This window comes from Nanorana parkeri, unplaced genomic scaffold (genome assembly GCF_000935625.1).
Source record: "Nanorana parkeri isolate BGI_ZX_2015 unplaced genomic scaffold, ASM93562v1 scaffold46, whole genome shotgun sequence".
Classification (NCBI taxonomy): domain Eukaryota; kingdom Metazoa; phylum Chordata; class Amphibia; order Anura; family Dicroglossidae; genus Nanorana; species Nanorana parkeri.
The window spans coordinates 558,902-581,840 of record NW_017306314.1 but is presented as its reverse complement, the minus strand read 5'-3'; the positions used below and the strand labels follow the sequence as shown (position 1 = coordinate 581,840).

Here is a 22,939-nt window from a genome sequence, read left to right as displayed (position 1 = left end):
ACTATAAGTACTTCGTGCAATGGCATATGGTACCTCAGGAAATGGTGAAATTTCAAGGGGGAATCTCTCCTAATTGTTTTAGAGGTTGTATGGTAACAGGAACTTTTTTTGCACATAGTATGGGACTGCCCAAAAATAAGACACTTGTAGAAAGGAGTATATCAGTTGTTATATACAGTTTTGGGCAAAATGTTAAGAGGAATCCATGGGAAGCATTACTGATTTTTAAAACCATAGGGCTGTACATTTATCTCCATTTAAATTAGTAACATTTATATTTACAGACGTGAAACAAATTTTGGGGAAAACATGGAAGAATGAGATCCCAAAGATATATCACGTTAAAAAAAAAAAGATCATGTGGTATGCAGTAAATTATGGGCAATTATTAATGATGAGGTTAAAAAATGTTGAAACATATGGATACCCCAGATAGAGAATTATATGCCAACATTAAGTTGCGATTATATGGATAGATGCTTGATAGGAATACTGGTAATCCTGCCAGAGGGGGTGTGGGAGTGTAGATGAGTAGGAAAGACAGAAGTATTATGGTTTATTTGTTTCTTTTGTTTTTACATTATTGCAAAATGTGTGGGGGGGTTAGGGTTTTTTTTTCAATTTCTTCATTGAACAGCAAAACATTCCATACATCAGAGAAGGGCAGCCGCCCACAGTAAAGTACAACTTTACGTACGTACGTACGTACGTACGTACGTACGTACGTACGTGCGTGTGTGTATGTAAATATGTATATATATATTATAATAAAAAAAACACAAATTGCTGACAGGTTCACTTTATTCCCTTTATCCTCTCGCGTCCCACAATCTGAAGATAACTGCTCCTCTGCATGATGCCCTCTTCTGAGGTACCTTAATCTATGTCTACCGTTGGCAGCTGACATTGCAAACAACTGGCTACCTGTCCAACTGACCGCTTTAGTCCCACCGATGTTCGAGAATCAAAGATCTGAGATTTTTCTCTATCATTTATTGATGACCTTTAAGTGGGGTATAATTAAGGAGTTCTTAGTTTAAGCATCAATGTCCTTATTATGCAGGGTTTTGCTTCCTCGTGGCAGAGGCCCTAACAAGAACAGCAAGCAGCAGTCATGACCTCATCAAATCTCACTCCAGATGTGCCGAGACCATCAGTCAGTGGCAGCAGCACCTTATATCTCACACTACAGATATACACCTATGAAGCTGTAGGCACCCTTGATATGCTGCTGTCTCTGACATTATATGGCATCTCTGATCAGCACACTTGGGATATCATTACTCCTTTGTGGAGTTCTTTGCTCTGTTCTTTGCTCTGTCTGTTTTCTTCATTATTTTTGTTTGAAATCTGCCCCAGCCGTCGTAGTGCTTTTTGTGTGCAGTTGTGGTTTGTTACTTGACCCCAACCTTCACTTGCCCACCACCCTTACTTGTTTCTTGAAATTGAGAGATGCCTGTCATGTTTGGTACTTTTGTTTTGGTTGCCTGTCTGTAATATTAGCTGTTGCCAATGTGCAGAGTCCAAAGGCCAGGGCACAGGAATACAGCCACAAGCTGGTATTTCTGCTGGAGGCCAGATGCCTCTTAGACTTTCAGCCATGTGAATTCCTACATGTTCTACTGTTGATAATAAGAATCCAGTTATACTTATAAAAGGTATGCAGTGCCCAGTTTCTAGCTCTAATGGGATATAATGTCTACTCACTGGTATGTATTCTCATTCATAATCTCATAGGTGAATTTGATTAGTAATATCAGGTGCTGTAGACATCTGTTCGTCATCTTGCACATTTGAATTTAATTAGCACTTGGCAAACCTATAAAATAATTTGTTTCCCAGTAAAGCTATCTGTTTTTGTATTCTACATCTTATGTGTGTACATCATAAACTAGTTTCTTTCAGCCATTATCCAAGCCTTTATTTAATGCTAATTGTCTCTGACAGCCAGCTGTACTAGAGAAGATTAGAAGATTTGCATAGATGATCCTGTTACATGATTTTATTAATAGCATTACCAATCCTGGCTTATTTGTCAGATTGCCTTTGATAACTGATAAATACTACTTGGCCTCTGTGTATGACTTGTGTAGTGATAGTAGTAATAGTCAATGTGGTGTTTTCAGATTGCTTGATTGTGATGAGTCTATAAAATGTAGACCATTAATTGTGACTTTGGCTGTGTGTCATGAGTTTGAGGCCCTTTTGATACCACTCAAAATTCATTAATGCTGCATTTGACCTGCTTCAAGTGGGTTTTGTATTCCCATAGACTGGGAATGCAAAACCCGATTGAAGTGAATAAAAGCCATCCGCACAGGCCCATAGGATGAACATAGCTGGGATTTCAGAAATCTTCCGACGTGAACAGTTGTTTCAGGTACAACTGTCTAACTGGGGAATTCCTCTCGCTTTGGAAGTTTTCCTTTTAAACTTTGTTGTGTTTCCAGAACAGGAAGTGAAGGGAAATTTCCACAATTGTACAAAGACAGCAAAAATAAACCCTTCCCTACTCTATCCAAAATTAAACACAAGGTGAGCACTTTCTTCTCTACAGAGAAGATCTGCATACCATTTTGCTAATACACCCATTGCAGTGGCAATTCCTAGTATTTTAATGAACAACTTTTTAAATAATTAAATTGGCCTTTACAAGAACAGTTGGCTACCAAAAGAAGTTGGCAAGATACCAATGGCAAGATTGCAATGCAAAAAAAGAGCCACCATTTAACTGATCCCCACTACTTGCTCAAATCATACAGTGGACATTCACTGCATGTTGATTGAAAGATACCTTACCTACAATTGACTTAAATTCTAAGGGCATATTTAGGAGAAATGGGGAAATTTGCCTATCTAGATATTCTCTATCTTCGGATGCCCAATGCTGCTTTTGATGAGCTGGAATATGTCATGAGCTTGATCAAATCAGCAGGTGTTTTGGAAATGGTCCCTTTCCTGCATTCTCACAACTACTCAGATTCCACATCTCATTGGGTATGCTGTGCTTTTCCAGCATGTTGGGATGGCTCCATTTCTTTCTTCACAAAACTTTAAGTAGCCCATATGTAGTTTTTGGAGGATGACCTTTTTCCCCTTTTGGGAGCATTTAGGGTACATTGATTTACATGCATTGGCAGAATATGTCCTTCTATTTCTCATTAGGGAACAGTGTCCTGTCCATGGTTTAGTTAGTAGTCATTATTTTCATTCATATTTTCAGAGTATAGAGAGAAAACATGTACTAGTTTATTTACTCACCATTTTTCTCTTTTTTTACTTGTCTGTACTGTGTACATGGAGTAGTAGCTGTGTTAACACCCTAGGCAGGATTGGACTTCAACCACCTCCTCCTCTCCTTGCCTCCATTAAATAGTAGGGTTGTGCTCTTTAGTTTAGAGAAAAAAGCTGGAAAGACTGATAACAATCTGAGGATTTCAGTTCAGTGGACAAGAAGTTACCAGGACACTAGTTTTCTAGCAGGATCAACATGTTTTGTTTTGTGCATGCAGAAGATAATCAAATAAATAATGCAGTCACCACATCTATGGACGGGTAAACTGCAAAATATTAAATTTTTGTTGATATATTTTAAGAACCTGCAATGCCTTGATTATCTTTTACATGGGTTATGCAGCAGATAATAGATTTTACTTCTTTTGATCTCAGTTTGTTCTCTGGGAGATTAAGCTGGTGTTTTTTTTCCCCATCAGAAAAAAAGCGAAGTCCATCACACTTAAAAGATAAAGTTATCAGTAAACCTAATGTGAAGGACATAAGACTTCTTTACAACCATTTTACAGTGTTTTTTCCAGTATAATAATTAGAACTCTCAAACATTCCCAATGCTTTCAAATGCTACATCTCCTTACTAATTACCTAGAAGAACTTGTTCACACTGGGTGTAAAAAAACAATGTCATGAGCCCTGCATGGCCCTGAAATGTAATGTGCCTTTTTGAGTAAAAAACACTATGTGTCCATGGCGTTCTGCCTTTCTCTACATTGACTAATGGTACCTCTACACCTCTGTACCCAGCTTTACCTATTTGGCTGTAGAGCTACTTGTGTGTGATGGATCTTTTTCTATACATTGAAACTTAAGCTTTTGATATTTTCTATTTTGAGTGAAGTTGCAAAAAAAAAAAACAACCTGGTCTTGCGACCTGTTTCGATAGTAGGTTGCCTTTCTAAACATTTGTAAATTTAGAACTTCTTTTCTATTGATCAGTTCCTTCTTAAGGTCCCCACACCTTATGATAATCGCGGGAAATTCCGCGATCGTACGATTATCGTAAGGTGTGTGGACGCCGTGCGATCTCTACTACTGTAAGGTCGCACGACTTTAAACTTATGGACATGTTTCAAAACCCGCCGAGCATCGTACGATGTTCGGCGGGTCTGTAGCATGTTCGTAAGATAAAAGCCGGACAGGCCGGTGTGCGCAAGCGCACACTGCCTGTTCGGCATTGCGGTCATCGGAAGCCCGCCCCTCAGGGGGCGTGGCTTGCAATCATCGCAAGTACGATCTGCCTATGCAAGATAGGCAGATCGTACGGTTTTTTAAGTCCCTTGCAACCATCGCAAGACAAAAGTCTTGCGATGGTTGTAAGGTGTGTGCCCAGCCTTAGAGCAGACCTTTCCCCAAAAAACACAGGTGCATGCAACTCTGCATGCCTAACAATCTTTTCTAGAAATCCTGTTTTTTCTGTACTTCCATCCCTCCCGAGCCTATATTGTAGCCAATACCTCCCAGCTGCCTCCAGGGAAGGCTACGAAACCATTGACTTCCAGGAAGCGCTTGTAGCTTAACTGTGTGAGCTTTCAAAATCTTAAAGGTTCTCAGGAGAACTTTCATTGTTCATATGTCTACATAGCTTCAGCAACAAGACTGTTGGGTGGCGTAATAATGTTCTCATTGCTAAAGTCATGGTGTGTGTTGTAAAGGAGCTACCACTCTAAGCTCGCTCCCTTGATGGACTACAATCTCACGTTTAGTTAGACAATTTGTATTGAAGTTACAGTATGTCACGGGAGCGAGCTTGGTGCGTTGGCAATTTTTGTTAATAGTTAAGGTACTTGAATACATTTATAAGATTTAACTCCTGAGTTTAATGTCACTTTAAATGTTCAATGACAAAGCCTTTTCCTAGAATTTTGTAGATGTGACCCCCCCCGTGGATATATTATGGCCCTTTTTACATTTATTCCACTCTATTTAGCCCATTGTTTCCTTTGAGTTTAAAGTGTACTATTGTACATTTTAGTATTTGTTTTGTTGTGTTTTTTTTATTTTATTCATGCAATGTTGTAATGTCAAAATGTCTTATGTAAAAAATGTTAATCTAATTTTTTTCAATATATTTTTTTACATATTTTAGGACAAATCTCGAGTTGTATCCCCAATAATTGATGTGATTAATATGGACAACTTTCAGTATGTTGGGGCATCGGCAGATTTAAAAGGAGGTATGTAGCAATTTAAATAGTGAAGATTTCAAATTTGGTTTTATGAATATTTGCATTTGCAGTCATGATAAAGCTAAGCCTGAAAGTCTTTCATCTCCTGCATTCCCTTCAATGTTACAATTGAAAATCAAGCGCTCAATAGTTCCTTAGATAAGATGCTTGTAGTTTGCACCCACTCCCAGGTAACAATTCTGAGTGATCACTGAGCCTAACGTTGAGATCCTAATAGGTTGGACTTGATGGACTAATGTCTTTATTCAACCTCAAATACTATGTAACTATGTAACGTACAGGGACATTTAATTTATAGATCTATTTAATAATCTTTAATTTGCATTAACATTTTTATGTAAAGGTAACTACAACATCCATTGTTATTGTGGAATAATTATTTTGTTGCTCTAAGTTTACTTTCTGTCCTGTCTGTTCATGAAAGTGAGCTATTCAGCAGTCGGCTTATGCGCAGCCTCACCAAATCAAAAGCATGTAATGCTGTAGACTATATTGGGCTAAAATGAAATTCAGCTTCGAAATGCCCTAAAGGGAGAAGATGCTGCTGTGTTCTCTCCTTTTTTATTTATTTTTGCTACATAATCAAAATTATGTAAAATGTCAGTCTCAAAACTTGTAAACCAAAAAAAAAAATATAATCAAAATATAAAATGAAAGAGAAACCAAACTGCTCTTTCTTTTAAAAATGGAAAGAGTCAGGTGGATGCTTTTTTTTTTTTTTTTGATAGCAAAAATCAGAAGGAAATCTTTTTGCAGAGGAGTAAAACGTAATGATGTTCCCCTTGCCCACCACCCTCTGACTTTGTATATGTACAGAGAGACATGCTTGCATAGCAGTAATGCCCCCCCATCCCCGTAGAACATGCATTTGCTCTTCTAATATGCTGCACAGCTGCAGGCATTGCATTCGGGGAAGGCATGAGGTGGCTGCTTATGCAACTATTAGTTTCTATCCACTTACACACTCACAGGTTTGATTTAATGCTTATGATAAACACGCAAAACTTTATGGGTGACTAAGGTAGGGTAATGCGGTTTGCCAGCTAAGCAGGGCTGTTTAAATGTCAGAACTGGGTGGACAAGTATTAAAATGCTTAGGCAGGAAAAAAGATCCCACATCTGTATTGCGATTTAAGTATTTAGCGGTTTGCTGCCACCTGTCTGATTTGCATAATATATACTTTTAAAATGAGCAGCCAATCTTTTGTTCTAATAACTGTTCAAAACAAATCTTTTCAGCCTGCTCTTCCTTCCTTCCTTCCTTCCTTCCTTTTCTGTCTTCTTCTTTTTTTTTTTTTTTTAATATCCAATCTGGGTATATCTTAATGGCCTTTCTAAAAAGGGAATGTAACAAGGTTGCCTAGATGAGATTGTAAATAAGCTTAATAAATGATCTGACAGCCTTATCCATGGATTCAGACAGTAGGATTTTCTCCAGGGAGTAAGCTAAGTTCCAAACAAAGAGTGTAAAATTGAACTCGAATATGCGTGACAACGAAAGCTAAAAAGCTGTGAGAGCTAAAGATGCTTTTAAAGACATCAAAGTTGGCAAACCATAATCACTAAATACATGTGCAATGAGTTTGACACCTTGAGAGTGTCTTAAAGCAACAGCAATGTGAAACCACTATGGTTTGAACTATAATTTTGTCTACTAGTAATTAACAAATGTTTTCATATGAATCTAGTATAGTCAGTGCCAAGACCATGGTTATGTTTTCACCAATAGGAACAATTGCTCTGGGGAGGAATAATTATATATTATTGCTGTCATTGATTTTCTGGCGAAAGAGGGTTGTGCACCAAAGGAAATCCATAATCAGCGCAAGAATGTTTATAGGGACGCTGTAGTGGAATTTCGTTTTTTCCTTCTAGAAACGTTTTCACCCATTGGTGCACATTGCTTATGTCCACTACAGCGCCCCCATAAACATTATTTAGCTGATTATGGATTTCCTTAGGTGGGCAACCCTCTTTTGCCAGAAACTCAATTACAAATTGCTGTTTTAGCCACAAATCTATGGTTCTAGTCACTCAATTTAAAAAGAAAGGCATACTTAAGTGGGGTAAGGACACCTCTATAACATGGTACATGAAGATCCCTAGTGTTTTTTGGAGACTTTCAGAAAAAAATTTCTGGACATCCTAGGAAGAGAATCTAGTCACTGGCAAAATCTGTATGTAGAGATACAGTATAGGAAACACCTGAAATGCAGGTATTTCTGTGAGCACAACCTCTGTTAGGCTGCCCACACACCTTACAATTTATCTGCAGATTTTCTGTGGTCAGATGGAAAAGGTGCAACAGATTCCTCCATCTACACTTAACTGTGTGGATGGAGTAATCTCCACCTGAGCCAATCTGTTGCACTTTTTCCATCTGACCACAGAAAATCTGCAGAGAAATTGTAAGGTGTGTGGGCAGCTTTAAATGGATCATCCCAATCACATTAATGAGAAAGCAAAGCACTCAGTCTTAAGGTGCCCATACACTGGCTGAATTTTGGTCGGTTTTTAATGTACAAGCCGAAATTCGCACAGTGTGTGGGGCTGTCGGCTCCCTTTCAGCATGGAATTCTTCGATCAGCTGATCAAAGGAGCCTGCTGGAAAATCTTTGTGCGATCAGAGCCGGCAGCCAATGAGCTGCCGGCTCTGATCGGGTATTCTGACAGGTGGCGGCAGTACCTGCCAGAATACAATGCAAACAGCGGCGATTCCTCGATAGACGTGCTTATTTTGTTGGAGGAATTGCGTCAATTTCTTTCGTTCAGCTCGGGGGTCAAACGAAAAACATTGACAGGTGTATCACCAGCCTTAGGATGGTCTTCATACCACTAAAGGTGAGATTTAACTACAACATTCCATATTTAACAAAATCCTTTTGAATCTGGACATTCTAGGAAGTTATAAGAGCATGTAGACCTTGAAGAAACCTAAATGTAAAACTAAACGCCTGAAATGCAGGTATTTCTGTAAGTACAACCTCGGAAAAATTGATCCTTCCAGTTCCATTAAGAAGAAAGGCAAAGCCCTCCTTTTAGGATGATCTACATGATCTACATACCACTCAAGGTGGAATTTGGTTAGAGCATTCCATGTTTCATAAAGTCTTTGTGAACCTAAACACCTGTATATTAAAATAAGTCAACACAGTGCGAAACGAGAACTGGGGAAAACCATTTGATGCTGAAAGGATAGATTTCACGACTAACATGTCTATTCACAAAATGCTGAAGAGTTTGGAGAAGGCAGGAGAAGGCAGGAGAAGTGAACAATCTAGGACAACATAGCTGATTTGGAAAGTGAGCTGAATTGGAGAATTTTTCCAAATCGGCTATGTTGTCCTAGATTGTTCACTTCTCCTGCCTTCTCCAAACTCTTCACCCTTTTGTGAATAACACTCAGTTTTCTAAATACTAACTAAGGCATATTTATGCTATTACTGTGGCAGCCCTTATTTATTTGGAGCTGGCTGTTTACGTAGGGTCTCTTAGCAATTGGGAAACTTGGAGATCAGTTATGGAAAGCCTACTACCTTATAAGTAGAAACATATTTTGCTCTGTTGAGTTGGGCATAAGGTCCAGAAACACACTAGGATTGATTTTATTTTTGTGTTTCATGACGCAGTTGTTCATGCTGAAAATGCAATAAAGCTGGTTGTGGCCAGTTTCAAACCTAAACTGCCATGTAGATTCTCTCTAGCTGTACAAAACCTCCCCACATAAGGCTGATAACGACAAGAGACAATGAAACAAGGATGCTATCAGCGAGAAAGCCGCAGGAGAAGAGGATTCAAACTGACCTGTAAACTAGAGAAATGTCTGAACATCCACAACTTTCAAATTGTAACTCACCAGGCACATCCAATTAAAGGATCGTATTATCTGCATATGAGGATATTTTCTGTGTCAATGGGTTAACACCCTGATCTCCAGTTCTTGGAAACATAAGTGTCTCAGTTGCAAGAGCAAGTAATCATGCGTGCACTGGTTTCCCATGTAGTCACCTTATTAATATTGTCCAAATAACGATAACGATGTTTTAAGGTGTTGCATAGACCTATGGGTATGTTGCTTGATCATGACATTAGATACCTTCACTTTAAATTACCTAAAGATGTCAATATAATAAAGTACAGGAGCAAGTGCAGCATATTTTTCAGGGACAGTTATTTTTAAAAACCTATTATTTTAGCCCTTTTGACTCCGGTGTAAGAACCAGTATCATGTGAATGTGTCGCCTACAAAAATCAATACACAGCTTCTTTGCAGCAGAATGCAGCCTGCCTGTTGATTGTTCTTGAGTATGTACTGTATATGCCAGGTTTTAAAATGTTGCTTTTTATCCATTACACCTAAAAAATGTTAGTATTGGTCACCTGAACCATAAATCCCTCTTGCTTTGCATTGAAAAGTACAGCTGCTGTTGAAAACTTTGAGTTAAAGTAGCCTTCAACTTTCAAACTTTTTCCCAATAATGAATCCAGATGAAACAAATATACATTGTCCAGCAAAAGTGTAGCTGGCTCCAACTCTCTCAGCTCCGCATCCCTCAACTTGTTCTATACAAGCTCACAAGGGACAACACAGTCTCCAGCAGCTGTCCATTTACTAGCTTGGAGAAGGAAGAGGCAGGGAGCAGGGGGGTGACTTGCCTCACTGTGCCTGTGTTTGTGGAGACACACAGCTTACTGGCGCACACACAAGAGTGACTCTATACTACCCTGCAAGGGAAGTGAGCCCCCCTTAAAACAGGAAACCAGCTAACTCTGCAGAAAGCTACATTTTTAATTGTCAAGAAGTAGAGTCCACTGTAAGTGATTTAAAGCATTTGAAAATTGCTTTAAAAAAAACCTTTTGACTTTAATATGACTAACTATTGCAATTGTTCCTGAACACCTCTGGGGTGAAATGTAGATCTTTGTTATTAGCTTGCATGTGTCGGATGAGCCAGGTGTCTGTACCCAATTCACTTCTCCCCGTGTTTCCTGGAGTTCTTCTTTAAAGCATATTGAAACTCAAGTACAAAGATGTAATATTTTATAGTGTGACGGTCTTTAGTGTAATATTTTATAGTGTAACAGTCTTTAGTGTGCAAAAAGAAAACTAATGCAGCCACCACATCTAAGTATACTTTCTGCAAGTATAAGAAAAATATACTGTATGTTGATCCTTCCAGAAATCCAGTGTCCAAACTTCCCATGCGATAAGCTGCATATCAAACAATGTTTTCTGTCATCTCTCAGACAGGTCCCCCCCATGTAATGGAGATGATGAGGTGGGGAGGTCGGTTTATAGTCCAAATCAGGAGAGCAGCCTGGGGTGACTATGCTGCATCCTCCATAGATACAGTAGAGTGAGCAAGCATTGTCACCCTTAGAAAGGAAGTGTTATTGGCAGGATCACTAAGAGAAAATAAAGGAAACACAGCCTAAAAAAAAAAAGTGAACTGAATGGTTTTCTTTCCCTTATCTCATTTTCCTATGTTTTGCTAAACTGTGTTTACAAGCCTTTGGAACATTTTATGTATTGTATTACCTGTCCTACCGTTCTTTGTTATATCGGTTACACTTTGCAGTGCTACACAAGATCATATCTCTGTATAAATAAATAAATACCAAGCTGGCAGAAAACATGGAGGGGGTAGGGAAAGTGACACTGCAACTGTTCATGCCTGCCCAGACACAGAACCCCCTACCCTCCCCATTTATCTCCTGTTACTAATAAAACCAGATGGCAGATGGTGAGGTCACTAGAAAGCTTTAGTCAATGCTGTAAGCATCCATGGAGAATATACAGTAACAGCAGTCGGGCCATCCCCAAGTCTCACACGCTTCAGTCTTTCCCACTGCATGACACTGCACACTTTCCTTCAGTAGATCACATTTGAGAGCTTGGAGTGTGTTTGCTTTTCATACACTTTCGGTTAAGATGTATAATCATCACTTTTCTGTGATTTTTCCTAGATATGTAGTAGAACTGGTTCAAGAGTTGTGATGACATCCAGTTTTAAAATCCATAAGTAGAGTTAAAGACCAAGATCATGTTTCAAGATCTTGTTGCAATGCTTTACTGGCTTCTATGCAAAAAAATAAATGCACATTTTTCATTTATGGAGTAGTGTGCATTTATTATTTTTTAAGGAAACTTGTACTGTAGCAGGTTGCCATTGCTGTTTGGCCATCATGCTTACTCGGAACAAGCACACATTTTACTTCACTTGCGGTTTGCTTGCTCTGGGTCAGCAACTCCAGAGGCAGCCTGGCAATTTAATATGGTAGGTCAGAATTGTCACACGATAAAGCTCAGAACAGGTGTGTGTGTGTGTGTGTGTGTGTGTATATATGTATGTATATATATATGTATGTATATATATATTAGGGCTGTTACTGATTAAAATTTTCGTGTTCGATTAATCGATTAATTTTGATTTAATTATAACGCACATACAGATCCAACTACAGTGGCCTATACACATACTGCACAGCAATGAAGTAATAAAATGAAGTAGGATCACACTAATCCAACACGAAAATTTTAATCAGTAACAGCCCTAATATATATATATATTATACACACTGATCAGTCATGACCACCTAATATAGAGTAGGTCCCCCTTTTGCCACCTAAGCAGCCCTCACTCATTGAGGCATGGACTCCACTAGACCTCTGAAGCTATGCTGTGCTCTCTTGCACCAAGCCATCAGTAGCAGATCCTTTAATTCCTGTAAGTGGCGAGGTGGGGCCTCCATAGAGCTGACTTGTTTTTCCAGCACATCCCACAGATGCTCGAATGGACTGATATCTGGAGAATTTGGAAACTAACTCAACACCTCAAACCTGTTGTTGTGTTGCTTAAACCATTCTTGAACCATTTTTGCAGTGTGGCGGTTGCCACTAGGATCCTTTAAGTACTATACGTTGAGAGGTTGTGGCCACCGTAGATCAGTATTGTTTTTCTAGCACATCCCACAGATGCTCAATTGGATTGAGATCTGGAGTATTTGGAGGCAAAGATAACACCTCAGACTCGTTGTGTTGCTCAAACCACATTATCCTGCTGAAACAGTCCGCTGCCATCTGGGAATACAGTTTCCATGAAGGGGTGTACTTGATCAGCAGCAATGTTTAGGCAGATGGTACGTGTCAAAGTAACATCCACATGAATGGCTGGACCTAGTGTTTCTCAGCAGAACATTGCCCAAAGCGTCACACTGCCTCCGTCGGCTTTCCTTTTTCCCATAGTGCATCTTGGTGCCATCTTTTCCCCAGGTTAGCAACACACATGTACTCGGGCCATCCACATGATGTAAAAGAAAATGTGATTCATCAGACCAGGCCACCTTCTTCCATTGCTCCGTGGTCCAGTTCTGGGAAAGTCAGTGTCTCTGCAAAGTCCATTCCCTGACTCCCTTATAGTCGCTTTACCTGCACCTCTTTGCTCCTCAATGACGTTGCTCCCCCAGTCATCTGACAGTGCTTGGATCAGTTGATTGGTTGCTGAACCTGGACACGGGCGGGGAAGCAGGTCACCTACTCCTCCATACTTAGATGTGACAAGATGAGCAAGGTAACAGAGTCTCTTTAAAGATTACAAATAATTCCTCCTTTTATTCTTGCCTTTTTCCTTCTCAAGAACTTGGCCCGTCATGATACCTAGCAAAAGGCCCCATGCTTGTGCTTCTCTGGGCACACACCACTAACCCAGATTTTTCCCCATGCATTAGAATGTGATATTGCTGGTTTGTGAATACTACTGTGTCTATAAAGAACTGCAGAACTTTTAAATTCCATACTTTTTTTTTTTTTTGCTAGGATTTGACTGGAACCTGGTTTTCAAGTGGGACTATATGACACCAGAACAAAGGAGAGCAAGACAAGGAAATCCAGTAGCCCCCATCAAGTAAGCGTTTGTTCTGTTATCCCTGTTAGTATATAAAGAATTATAGAAATTAAATTTGTGTATGCATCTCTCGTGTATATTTGTACAGAAATAGTTTTTACACACACCGGGGGGGAAGGATTGCATGCGGACTGCGTATATTCAATATTTTTGCCATTTCCAAAATTTGCAGTTCCTATTGTATGTTTAAGGCTCATGATGAGATTATTTATTCTGGAGCCTTGGCATATGTTGACCAAAGGACACAGCAAGATTAGATGTTTATTAGCCACATACATGTGCTGATGGAGTCCTCTAACAATCCTTTACCTTCCTTGAGATATATATATAAATATCTATCGATAGATAGATATTCTGCTTTATTCATTGAATTCTGAGTAAACCATTTTTAGTCCTTTGAATTCTTACTGTATATTTTCACGATTTCTTTCCAGAACCCCAATGATTGCTGGAGGGCTGTTTGTAATGGACAAGTCATACTTTGAAGAGCTGGGAAAGTATGATATGATGATGGATGTTTGGGGAGGTGAAAATTTAGGTATGTATGGTATGGCTGTAGATGGCCATGTTCATGGCGTCAGTTTGAGATGCTTCTGAGATCATTTAGAATCCATTTTACCTGCAATTGACCTCCTTCTGACTTGGATTTTTACCTGCTTCAAGTGGATTTTGCATCAACCTAGACCTTTTTATTAGCATGCAAAACTAATTTGAAGCAAACAAGAGCCCGATGCACAAGCCCTAACAAGTCAGAGAATCACTATACAATTCAATTGTTACATTCTTCCCACAGTCTTGGGGCTTATTTACACTAGGCCAGGTTTGTAACACAGGCTGACTTCTTACTGCATCCATTCCCAGTGATGGGACCCATTCTTACCAGAACAATGTACTGCTGTACAAATCGAAGATGATATAATTGAATAGCGACAGTTTTTGTCTTGCATGATAGTGTGGGAAAATAGTGATTGTCTCTTTTCTCTGTTGTGCCACAACTATAAGTACTTTTTCAGTGGTGAGATTTAACCGCATACCTTGGAAGTCCTAAGGAGCAGTTTTTTAAACACATGCAGTTAGGTTTATTTTCATAGCTGCTACATTGTTATGCAAATGCATACAGAAAGTAAATCTGTCCTTAAATTGCATCATAGATAAAAGAATCAACAGATTAGCAAATGCAAACAAATGAGATTGTTTTGATAAATATCCCCAGTGTGTATTTCCCGGCATGTGATATTGCATGCCATTCCAATTGCCTTTGTTACAAATGAGCCCTTGCAGTCTTTTCTGTTGCTTGTCATTCCACAACTTCATTTGGTAGAGCACACTGGAGAACTTGGAACATGTAGGCATAAGTGCTGTTAGCAGTTTGCTGTAATATTCTCTGAGCTGTGTTCCCTTAGACCTCACCTTGGCTTCCGTCTGCAGCACCTGGGCAAGAGTGATGTGATGGCCTTCCAGATAGATCCTGGCAAAATCTAATGATCTAAAAACTCACAAGAAGACGCTCTAACACAATGAAGAAGCGTCTTGTTAGATTTGAGGTCTCATTGGAAGGCCAGTGATCTCACCTTTCCCTAGGCGCCATGGACAGAAGTCTGTGTGTAGGTGTTTTTTGGGAATTCTACATTTTTTCATGGTGCTGCGGAGGTCTAACAAAGAAGTTGACCTTAGAAGTGATTTAGATGCAGGGTAAAACACCTGCTTTAGTTTAACTTTGCTATCGGTGCCTAAAATCTCCTGACTTCATGGCACTCTACCAACTGCTACCCCCTCTTAGTTAAAAGGAATGCTTTACTAGCCACCGAGGCAGTCTCATCAGACATGCAAATGACAGTTGGCAAGACCTTGGCCATGAAATAAAAAAATTCATCCCCAAAAATACATTTTAAGAGTCACTGCCACCTTCTTATGTAGACATGTATTTAGGCAAAACTTTCAGTTTTAAAAGTTTTCAGTGGAATTCAGGACTAATTGGACTTGAAAGTTCAGTGTTCATTTTGGTTATCATGAAGCAGAAAACACAGGCATAGAAAAACATATATTAAGGTGCAAATGAACTAATTATTATAACCCAGGCATTATCTGATTTTTTTGAGTTCTGAGTTCTTCCTAAACATGTTTCTCTCTTGGCTATCAATTAGAGATTTCATTCCGGGTATGGCAGTGTGGTGGGAGTCTGGAGATAATTCCTTGCAGTAGAGTGGGACATGTATTTCGCAAACAGCATCCATATACATTTCCAGGAGGAAGTGGAACAGTGTTTGCCAGGTAAGGCGTGCTTTGGCATATTCTTTGCATTATAAATTACTTAAAGGGAGCTTGTGAGGAAAGTAAACTGGGAGCTGTCATTACTGACCTGGTTTTTAGAGGTTTAAACCCCAGGGCTGCTATTTTGATCCCAGAAGGTCCGAAATGTGAAAACGTGTGTGCTTGTGAAAGCGGAAATACAACCTGCTGTCCCTTACAGTCTTTATGCTCTGTTTGTATTTATTGCATGGTGCTGCACCTTTGATCAGCTATGGCTCCAGCCATTTGAGGCTTTAAAACCCTTAATAGTTACATGCCTTAAAAGTAACTGCTTTGATAGATGAGAAGTTGGTGGGTAACATTTCTCTTTAAAATGCATGATACTAGGTAGTGAAGCCAAATGACTGCCAAATAAGACCATGTTCTGTATTTCTGCCTTTTACTTGTGTCCTTAATGTATGTGTTTCTAGAAATTCCATTGAAAGAGTCATTTAGAATGCCTAGAAAGTAACTATTTGACTGTGCGTGTGTGTAAGGTCACTAAAGACAGGAATTCACATAGACAGGTTATACTGCCACCTAATGGAGGTTAGGCAAATAAAAAAACTGCCGACAACTCTTGACCTGGTCTCTATATAGCAGTTATGTAGATCAGTGTTTCGTCATCCTGGCTTTGGAGGCCATACCCAGACCTCACTGGACTGGATGTGCATGGCTAGCCCACAATGACCTTCGGGCATTGGGCTCTGCATTGTTCTAGAGTGGAGTGCACTGCGTTAGTTGCGGAGTACTTTCTAGGTATAGAGCTGTGGCACAGCCCCAGCCGTGACCCTGTCTCTGAAGACTCTTTAAGGCCATTCAGGCTAAAGCCCCAGGAGCTACCTCACTGTTTGCCCCATTGGGCCAATTTCAAATTTCTCGCCACCACTGGCTTAACTGCAGTGGGTTTTCTGGTTTGCAGCCTTTCGCTGGTTCAGGCTCAGTGTTCTTCAGGTGAGGCCATTCCCCTCTAGCGGTGACCTTCTTCTATCCTGGTCTGGGGCATCAGGTTGATCCTCTGTGGCCTTCCCTTAGTTGTTAGCAGAGTCCGCTGTCTTACAAGGGCTTCTCTTTTATTTGGTTTGAATTCCCTTCTTTTGGGCCTGCCAGTGGTAATTGCCCGCCCCTCATTTGGACAGCTTTTGCAAATTAGTACTTATTCTCTCTGCTCCTCAGCTCCATCTAGTGGCAGAAATGCAATATTACATGACCTACATTCAACATGAAAAGAAAATCTATCTAACAATGTTTGGTTTTGCATCCACTACTTAACAAAATCATTACATACCTAGCCCGTTAATAATTTTGATTGAGTAAACTTTTTTTCTGTAAATATATGTGCAAAAAAAAATGTTTGATATTTGTAAACATTATTATTATATTTTTATTATTGTGCACATGCATAAACTAAAAGGATACTTAAAGGTTCCCTTTTCCCACAAATGTTTGTGTTTTTAATAGTAGTGTGAGCTTGAATTATAGCTGTAGCATTAAAGTGGCCCTGTCACTACAAGGTCAAAACTGAAAGAAGAAATACTTTTTTGGGTATCCTGTGTGTGGAACGTTGCGGCAATTGGGCTCGCGACCCACTTTTGGGTCGCGACCCATGAGTTGAGAACCACTGCGCTAGATGTATTCCACACTTGCGGTTTACTGGAGGACATAGGAGTCTCTAGGAGGCAGCACAGCGTAAAGCAGGGGAAGCCAATTTTTGACTCATCTAAAGGGTCAAATACTTCCAGTGGCCGAGAAACTGCAGCACGGCAGTGCTTCAACACATGGGCCACTGAAAAGGTATAGAGCCTCTTCTTGCACAGGTCATTCTTCTTTCATGTAGTTACAGGGTCACTTAAACACAGGGTCCGTTAAACATCTCCCTCAGGGACATCTTGTAGTAACTGTGCTTTCTAATTTCAGGAATACACGCAGGGCAGCAGAGGTTTGGATGGATGAATACAAGAATTTTTACTATGCAGCTGTACCCTCTGCTAGAAATGTACCTTTTGGAAAGTAAGTATGCACTTTGGCTCATCTCATTTAATTAACGCAGACCTGTCAGGCCTTGACGAATCTGTATCGATACATTTCTGTCACAATATTCAGCATCGGTATAATTTTTACAACCAAAAAGCATTTCTTGAGCTCAAGTGATTCTACCTTTGCTAAGATCATGCCATCAGTCAGCAACAGGCAGGAGAGCGCATTTCCTTAGTCTTCTCTCTCCCGGTAATCACACTGCAAGATTGTCATTTTTACACCGGTTTAAAAAAGAAACTATCAAGTTCAACTAATAGAAATATAAACCCCAGCAGTTGATCCAGCATAAGTGGGGAAAAAACCCTTATAAAGAATGGAACAGGGAGGGAACAATCCCTCCTGATCCCGTACGTCAGTAGGATGTTCCCTGGATCAACAATTTCTGGTGTTGCTTTTAAATGCTAATATCCAATTATATTCTGTGCATTTAGGAATGCATCCAGCTTTTTATTGCGGATCTGGCTCGGAGTGGTTTCTGAGGGAGTCTATTTCACATTTCTATGTCTTAAGTAGGGCATACACTGTATGTATAGTTGTGTGTGTGTGTGTGTGTGTGTGTGTGTGTGTATATATATATATAATTATTTGGGAGGGGGGGGTTTGTTCAGTCTGCGGGGTGAATGAAAAATAAATATAGAATGTTCCTCCATCCACGCTATTTAGCCCAGTCACACAGTGCAATCAGGTTTACTTGTAAGCTTGACACCTCTTGTAAGGACTTTTAGTCCACAAAATAGCGTAGTGTCATCTGCAAACACACAAATGGTACTTTTAATTCCAAACTCTAAAACATTTATTAATAGGTTCAAAAGTTGGGGTGCCAACACTAAAGCTTGGGGTACACCACTAAACAACCTTAGACTGTTCAGAGTAAAATCATAATACACTTCTGCCTGAATAAGGGCTTTAAGCCAGTTGTCTGTCAGCCCTAAATGCCTTTGCTAACCCGGATATTATGTTGTAAAAGTAGCCGTTGAATAATCGCCGTGTTGCACATTGCCTTTGCAGATATCAGCGCTGTGGGAGGTACCAAGTAGGTCCACCCATTACAGACTGCCTGCAGTAAAATACAGGTGGTGGAGGGGTGGGGGTGGATACAAGACCAGTCACCCTGCACAAGGAGAGAGAGCAGCAGTGACCGCTCTTTATTACAGAAGTAAGGTGCAGTGGTTTCAGGCTGACATACTGCACAGACCTGGAATACGCAAGGGACACCAACATTTAAGTAACAATACACCGGATTCCTTATTTATACAGAATATGTTAAATATATTCCACAGAAGCCACTGTTTAGGAAAGAATTGGGAAGAGTTTACATTTCTCAGGTTTTATTTTCTGTCTGTGATCTCATTAGGGAGATTTTGCATCACTTTCCGTCCCTGTGACACCTGTTCAGGAAACGGGGGTGCCATTGTCTTTGGGACAGGAAGGCACAGGCAGGAAAAAAAACATTGTCAGAAGTAATCCCTTATCTCTTGGAGAGGCAGTACTGAGAGGAAGTGAAGGAAAATCTTCCCAGTAGGGACACAATGAAAATAAAAAATTGACAGCGGCTGTAACCCTTCCTTGCTCTATACAAAATGAAATACATTTTGTCCGCAGTTGGGCTTTACTATTTTCATTTTGATAACTTGTCACATGTATTATTTCATAGTATTCAGAGCCGCACAGAGCTGAAGAAAAAACTGGGCTGCAAACCTTTCAAATGGTATTTGGAGAACGTATATCCAGAACTAAGGTAAGATTTTTGTTCCTGTGAGATTGTCATTCCTTCTGAATGGGGAAATCTAAAGTGGATTTATATAATACTGAATGCAGAACATTTTCTAGTTGTACTGCCGCAGCAGCAACTGGTGGCTGTTTTCTAAGGTGCAAGTTCCAGGGCTGTCATAATTTTCCATGCTTTGGTTGCTTACCAAATGCCTATAGCATTTTCCTAGTATTGTTAAAGCCAAATGTAATGTCTTATAAATAAATATTCAGCCCAATAGACATTATATTAACAACCCCCATTTTCATAGTCTTGCCTCAACCCCTATTTTAATTGTCTAACCTCCACTTTCCTGTTGCAGGGATGTATTGGATGGTTAGATATAATTATGTAGTTCAATAGGCACTAGAGCAAGGGTGGGCAGCTTCGGCTTTCCAGCTGTGCCGTAACTACAAACCCGACATGCCTGTAACTGTCAGTCTTGCAATGCCTCATGGGACTTGTAGTTCTACCACAGCTGGAGTTGCTGAGCCCTCTACTACAGCTTAATTTAGTGCTCTCTGCGTTCAGTAACAGACCTGATCTGACGCACCCCTTTTTTGAGTAAGCCTTTGATGAGGGATATGGCTTTTTTCAGCTCTGCCTACATACAGCATTGGAGTGTTAGGGCAGGACCCAGCATCACTGAGAGAAAAAAATAAAAGGTTGTGAGACCTTATTTGGGCTTTACATGGTTGGTCTGTTCAGAAGCTAATCAGAAAGCGTCTGGCAATATAATCCAAGAAAGGAAATAAAAAAACAACTTGCTATCAGTTTCTATTATTTTAAATGGTGTCATTCAGAATGAGTACGTTCAGGCATAAGTCGCTGAAGGTTATGGAGTACTACATGAGGTATTTACAGCTTGAAACCAAGCCGCCTATTTTCTGCCTGCTTGTGTATGGACTGTCCTGATATTTTAAGCTCACAATTACATTTTAATTCCACTTTCGCAGGCAAAATTGAGAAAACCCTGACTATATCTTTGGGTTCCTATTTACACAGCATACCTACAAATATTTTTTTTTGATATATATACATTTTTTTTTAACCTTTTACGGTATCTCTGGACAGGCCTCTGAATATCAGGACAGGCCTTTTCAAGCTTCTCAGTAATGGGAAACTCTCTGTTCTAGTAGAAAGACTAGGGACAAACTAAGCTCCCCCTCATTAACATACAATACTTCTAGATCTTTATCCCTTTGTTAGGACAGACAGTGTTCAAATCTAGTTTATCAGTGATGGTGAAATCAGCCAGCACAGTATAGACAGGGTACATTAGCATAAACATTACCCTCTCCAGAGGAAAATTTAGTACACAGAAAAACTTTTCTGTAACCACTTGCTGCCCGCCAGCCATACATAAACGGCCAGACGGGCGCCTTCCAGACCTGGGTGAGCAGTTTAAATCGTGCCTGTGCCCACGCCTGCTTATGCGCACGAGCGTGAAACTGTCAAAATTTGACATAGCCAGCAATGTCTATTTACATACAAGCAATCTGGGGGCTGTAGAGCCTCCTGATCGCTTATATGTTGTTCCTCCATGCACCCCCCCGCCGAAGGCGATCCTGGGTTCCCTGTGCTCTGTGCGGGCCCGGGACCGGCATGGCGGCTCTGTGCAGGGAGGTCAGTACACAATCTCCCTCTGATCTCCGCTCTGGTGTCAGGATACGGAAGTGATGTACAGTACATCACTTCCGCATTCAGCTGTCACTCTCCAGCTACAGAATCTGATGAAGCGGGTCTTCATCAGCTTCTTTGGGGGACCCTTGGTGACATAAAGGGGTCTTGGAGACCCTTGATGTCTCCATCTCTGTAAATTTATATCGCATAGGGGGCTTCTTAGCCCCCTGACTAATAACAATACATCTGCGAACATGCATGGGGTGCGCCTACATGTCAAAACAATGTTTGCCCCCATTACACCGCACATGTTACATATCACCGCAAAGGTCAGAGTGTGAGCAATAATTTTAGGGCCATCAATCACTGTTAACAGTAAACTGATGAGCAGTAAAAGGTTTTAAAGCATCGCCTATGGCCAATTGGATATATTTTACCAAACTTTTCGGTAGTCGTAAATGTTTCATAACATAATAAAGGGAAAACGTTTTTCTTTCACAATTTTTTCTGTACATTTTTCGTTATTCAGTAAAAAATAAAAAATCCAGAGTGGTGATTAAATACCACCAAAATAAAGCTCTGTGTCCCCAAAAAATTGTATAAAATGTATCTCAATACAGCGTTACATGACAGAATAAATGTCAGTCAAAGTACTGCAGGGTTAAATACTGAAAAATGGCCTGGCCAGGAAGGGGGTGTAACACCCCGGTCAGCAAGTGGTTAAGAATTGAGCATGTTTTATGCTAGCAGCAATTTCATTTTATATGTCGTGCTATGTGAATGAGCAACGAGTAACAAATGTACAACAGGTGTTGTCCCAATTTGGGTGCAAAGGTGGCAGTACACTTTATGCAGTGCATTTTATTTAAAACAAATTGCATATTGCATATTGTTCTATTTAAAGTGGAACTGTTACCAGAAAAAAGGCAGTGGTTATCTTAATCACGTGGCACAGAGACCGGGCCATCATAGTTACAGTTTGCTTTAATTTTCGCTGGAGTTTTTGATACATCTTTATTAGTAAAATAGAAAAACTTCATTATAAACTATATATTTTAGATTGTAAGCCCTCAGGGGCAGGGCCCTCCTTACCATCTTGTCTTGAACTGTATTGTGATTGTAATGTCTTCCTTATATTGTAAAGCGCGGCACAAAACTGTTGGCGCTATATAAATCCTGTATAATAATAATATATAAAAAACGATATTTTAATGTTGGGAATGTATGCAATTTATGTCCAGTCAATTCACACTTTCATTTTTAATGTTAAAGGAGAACTATGGGACAAAACATTTTTCCCCCATAGTTCTCCTCGGGGTCATGGGTGGACATGCTAATGTCTTCCGGTGACCCAAAACTCAGCATATAGTGGGCTATTGCCTGCTATATGCTGAGAGCACTGCAGCTGGGGCGGATCCCGGCAATACTGTCAAGATCCACCACGCTGGCTGATTGACAGCGGGCTCTGCCTCCCGAGTGCCTGCCCCCTCCCCGTCTTTCCCTCAAGTTAAGACCTGCGGATTGGGAAGGGAGGGTGGGAATCCCTGGGGGGAGTGGTGACTGCGGGTCACTGCTCTCTGCAGGGAGATGATCAGGAAGTGAGCGAACGACGGTGTCAATGTCACACGTTGGCTCTAAATTGAGGATGAGTGTAAATCACTCACCTCATAGTTCTCCTTTAAGTCCCATATTCAATCTTCTGCAGAACACTGGCCTCTGTGTATGAGAACTTCCAATAGGTCATCTCTTGCATCCCTCTAAATGAGCATACTTGTAAAAGTTTGCTTTACCGTGAAATAGTCTGAGTGGCTGCGTCTTAAAGGTCGCTTTTTTTTTTTTTTTTTGGCACACTTCCC

General features: G+C 40.2%; 1 protein-coding gene across 2 annotated transcripts in view; it reads left to right on the top strand.

The window, feature by feature from the left end:
* Positions 1-22,939, top strand: part of GALNT2 (polypeptide N-acetylgalactosaminyltransferase 2) — an 89,150-nt gene that overhangs the window by 56,069 nt on the left and 10,142 nt on the right. For both annotated transcript variants that reach the window (XM_018573277.1, XM_018573270.1), the window contains 6 exons: positions 5,381-5,468; positions 13,297-13,384; positions 13,819-13,922; positions 15,529-15,655; positions 17,591-17,683; positions 19,365-19,448. In XM_018573277.1, coding sequence (XP_018428779.1) covers positions 5,381-5,468; positions 13,297-13,384; positions 13,819-13,922; positions 15,529-15,655; positions 17,591-17,683; positions 19,365-19,448 — 584 coding nt within the window. The remainder of the gene's footprint in view (positions 1-5,380; positions 5,469-13,296; positions 13,385-13,818; positions 13,923-15,528; positions 15,656-17,590; positions 17,684-19,364; positions 19,449-22,939) is intronic.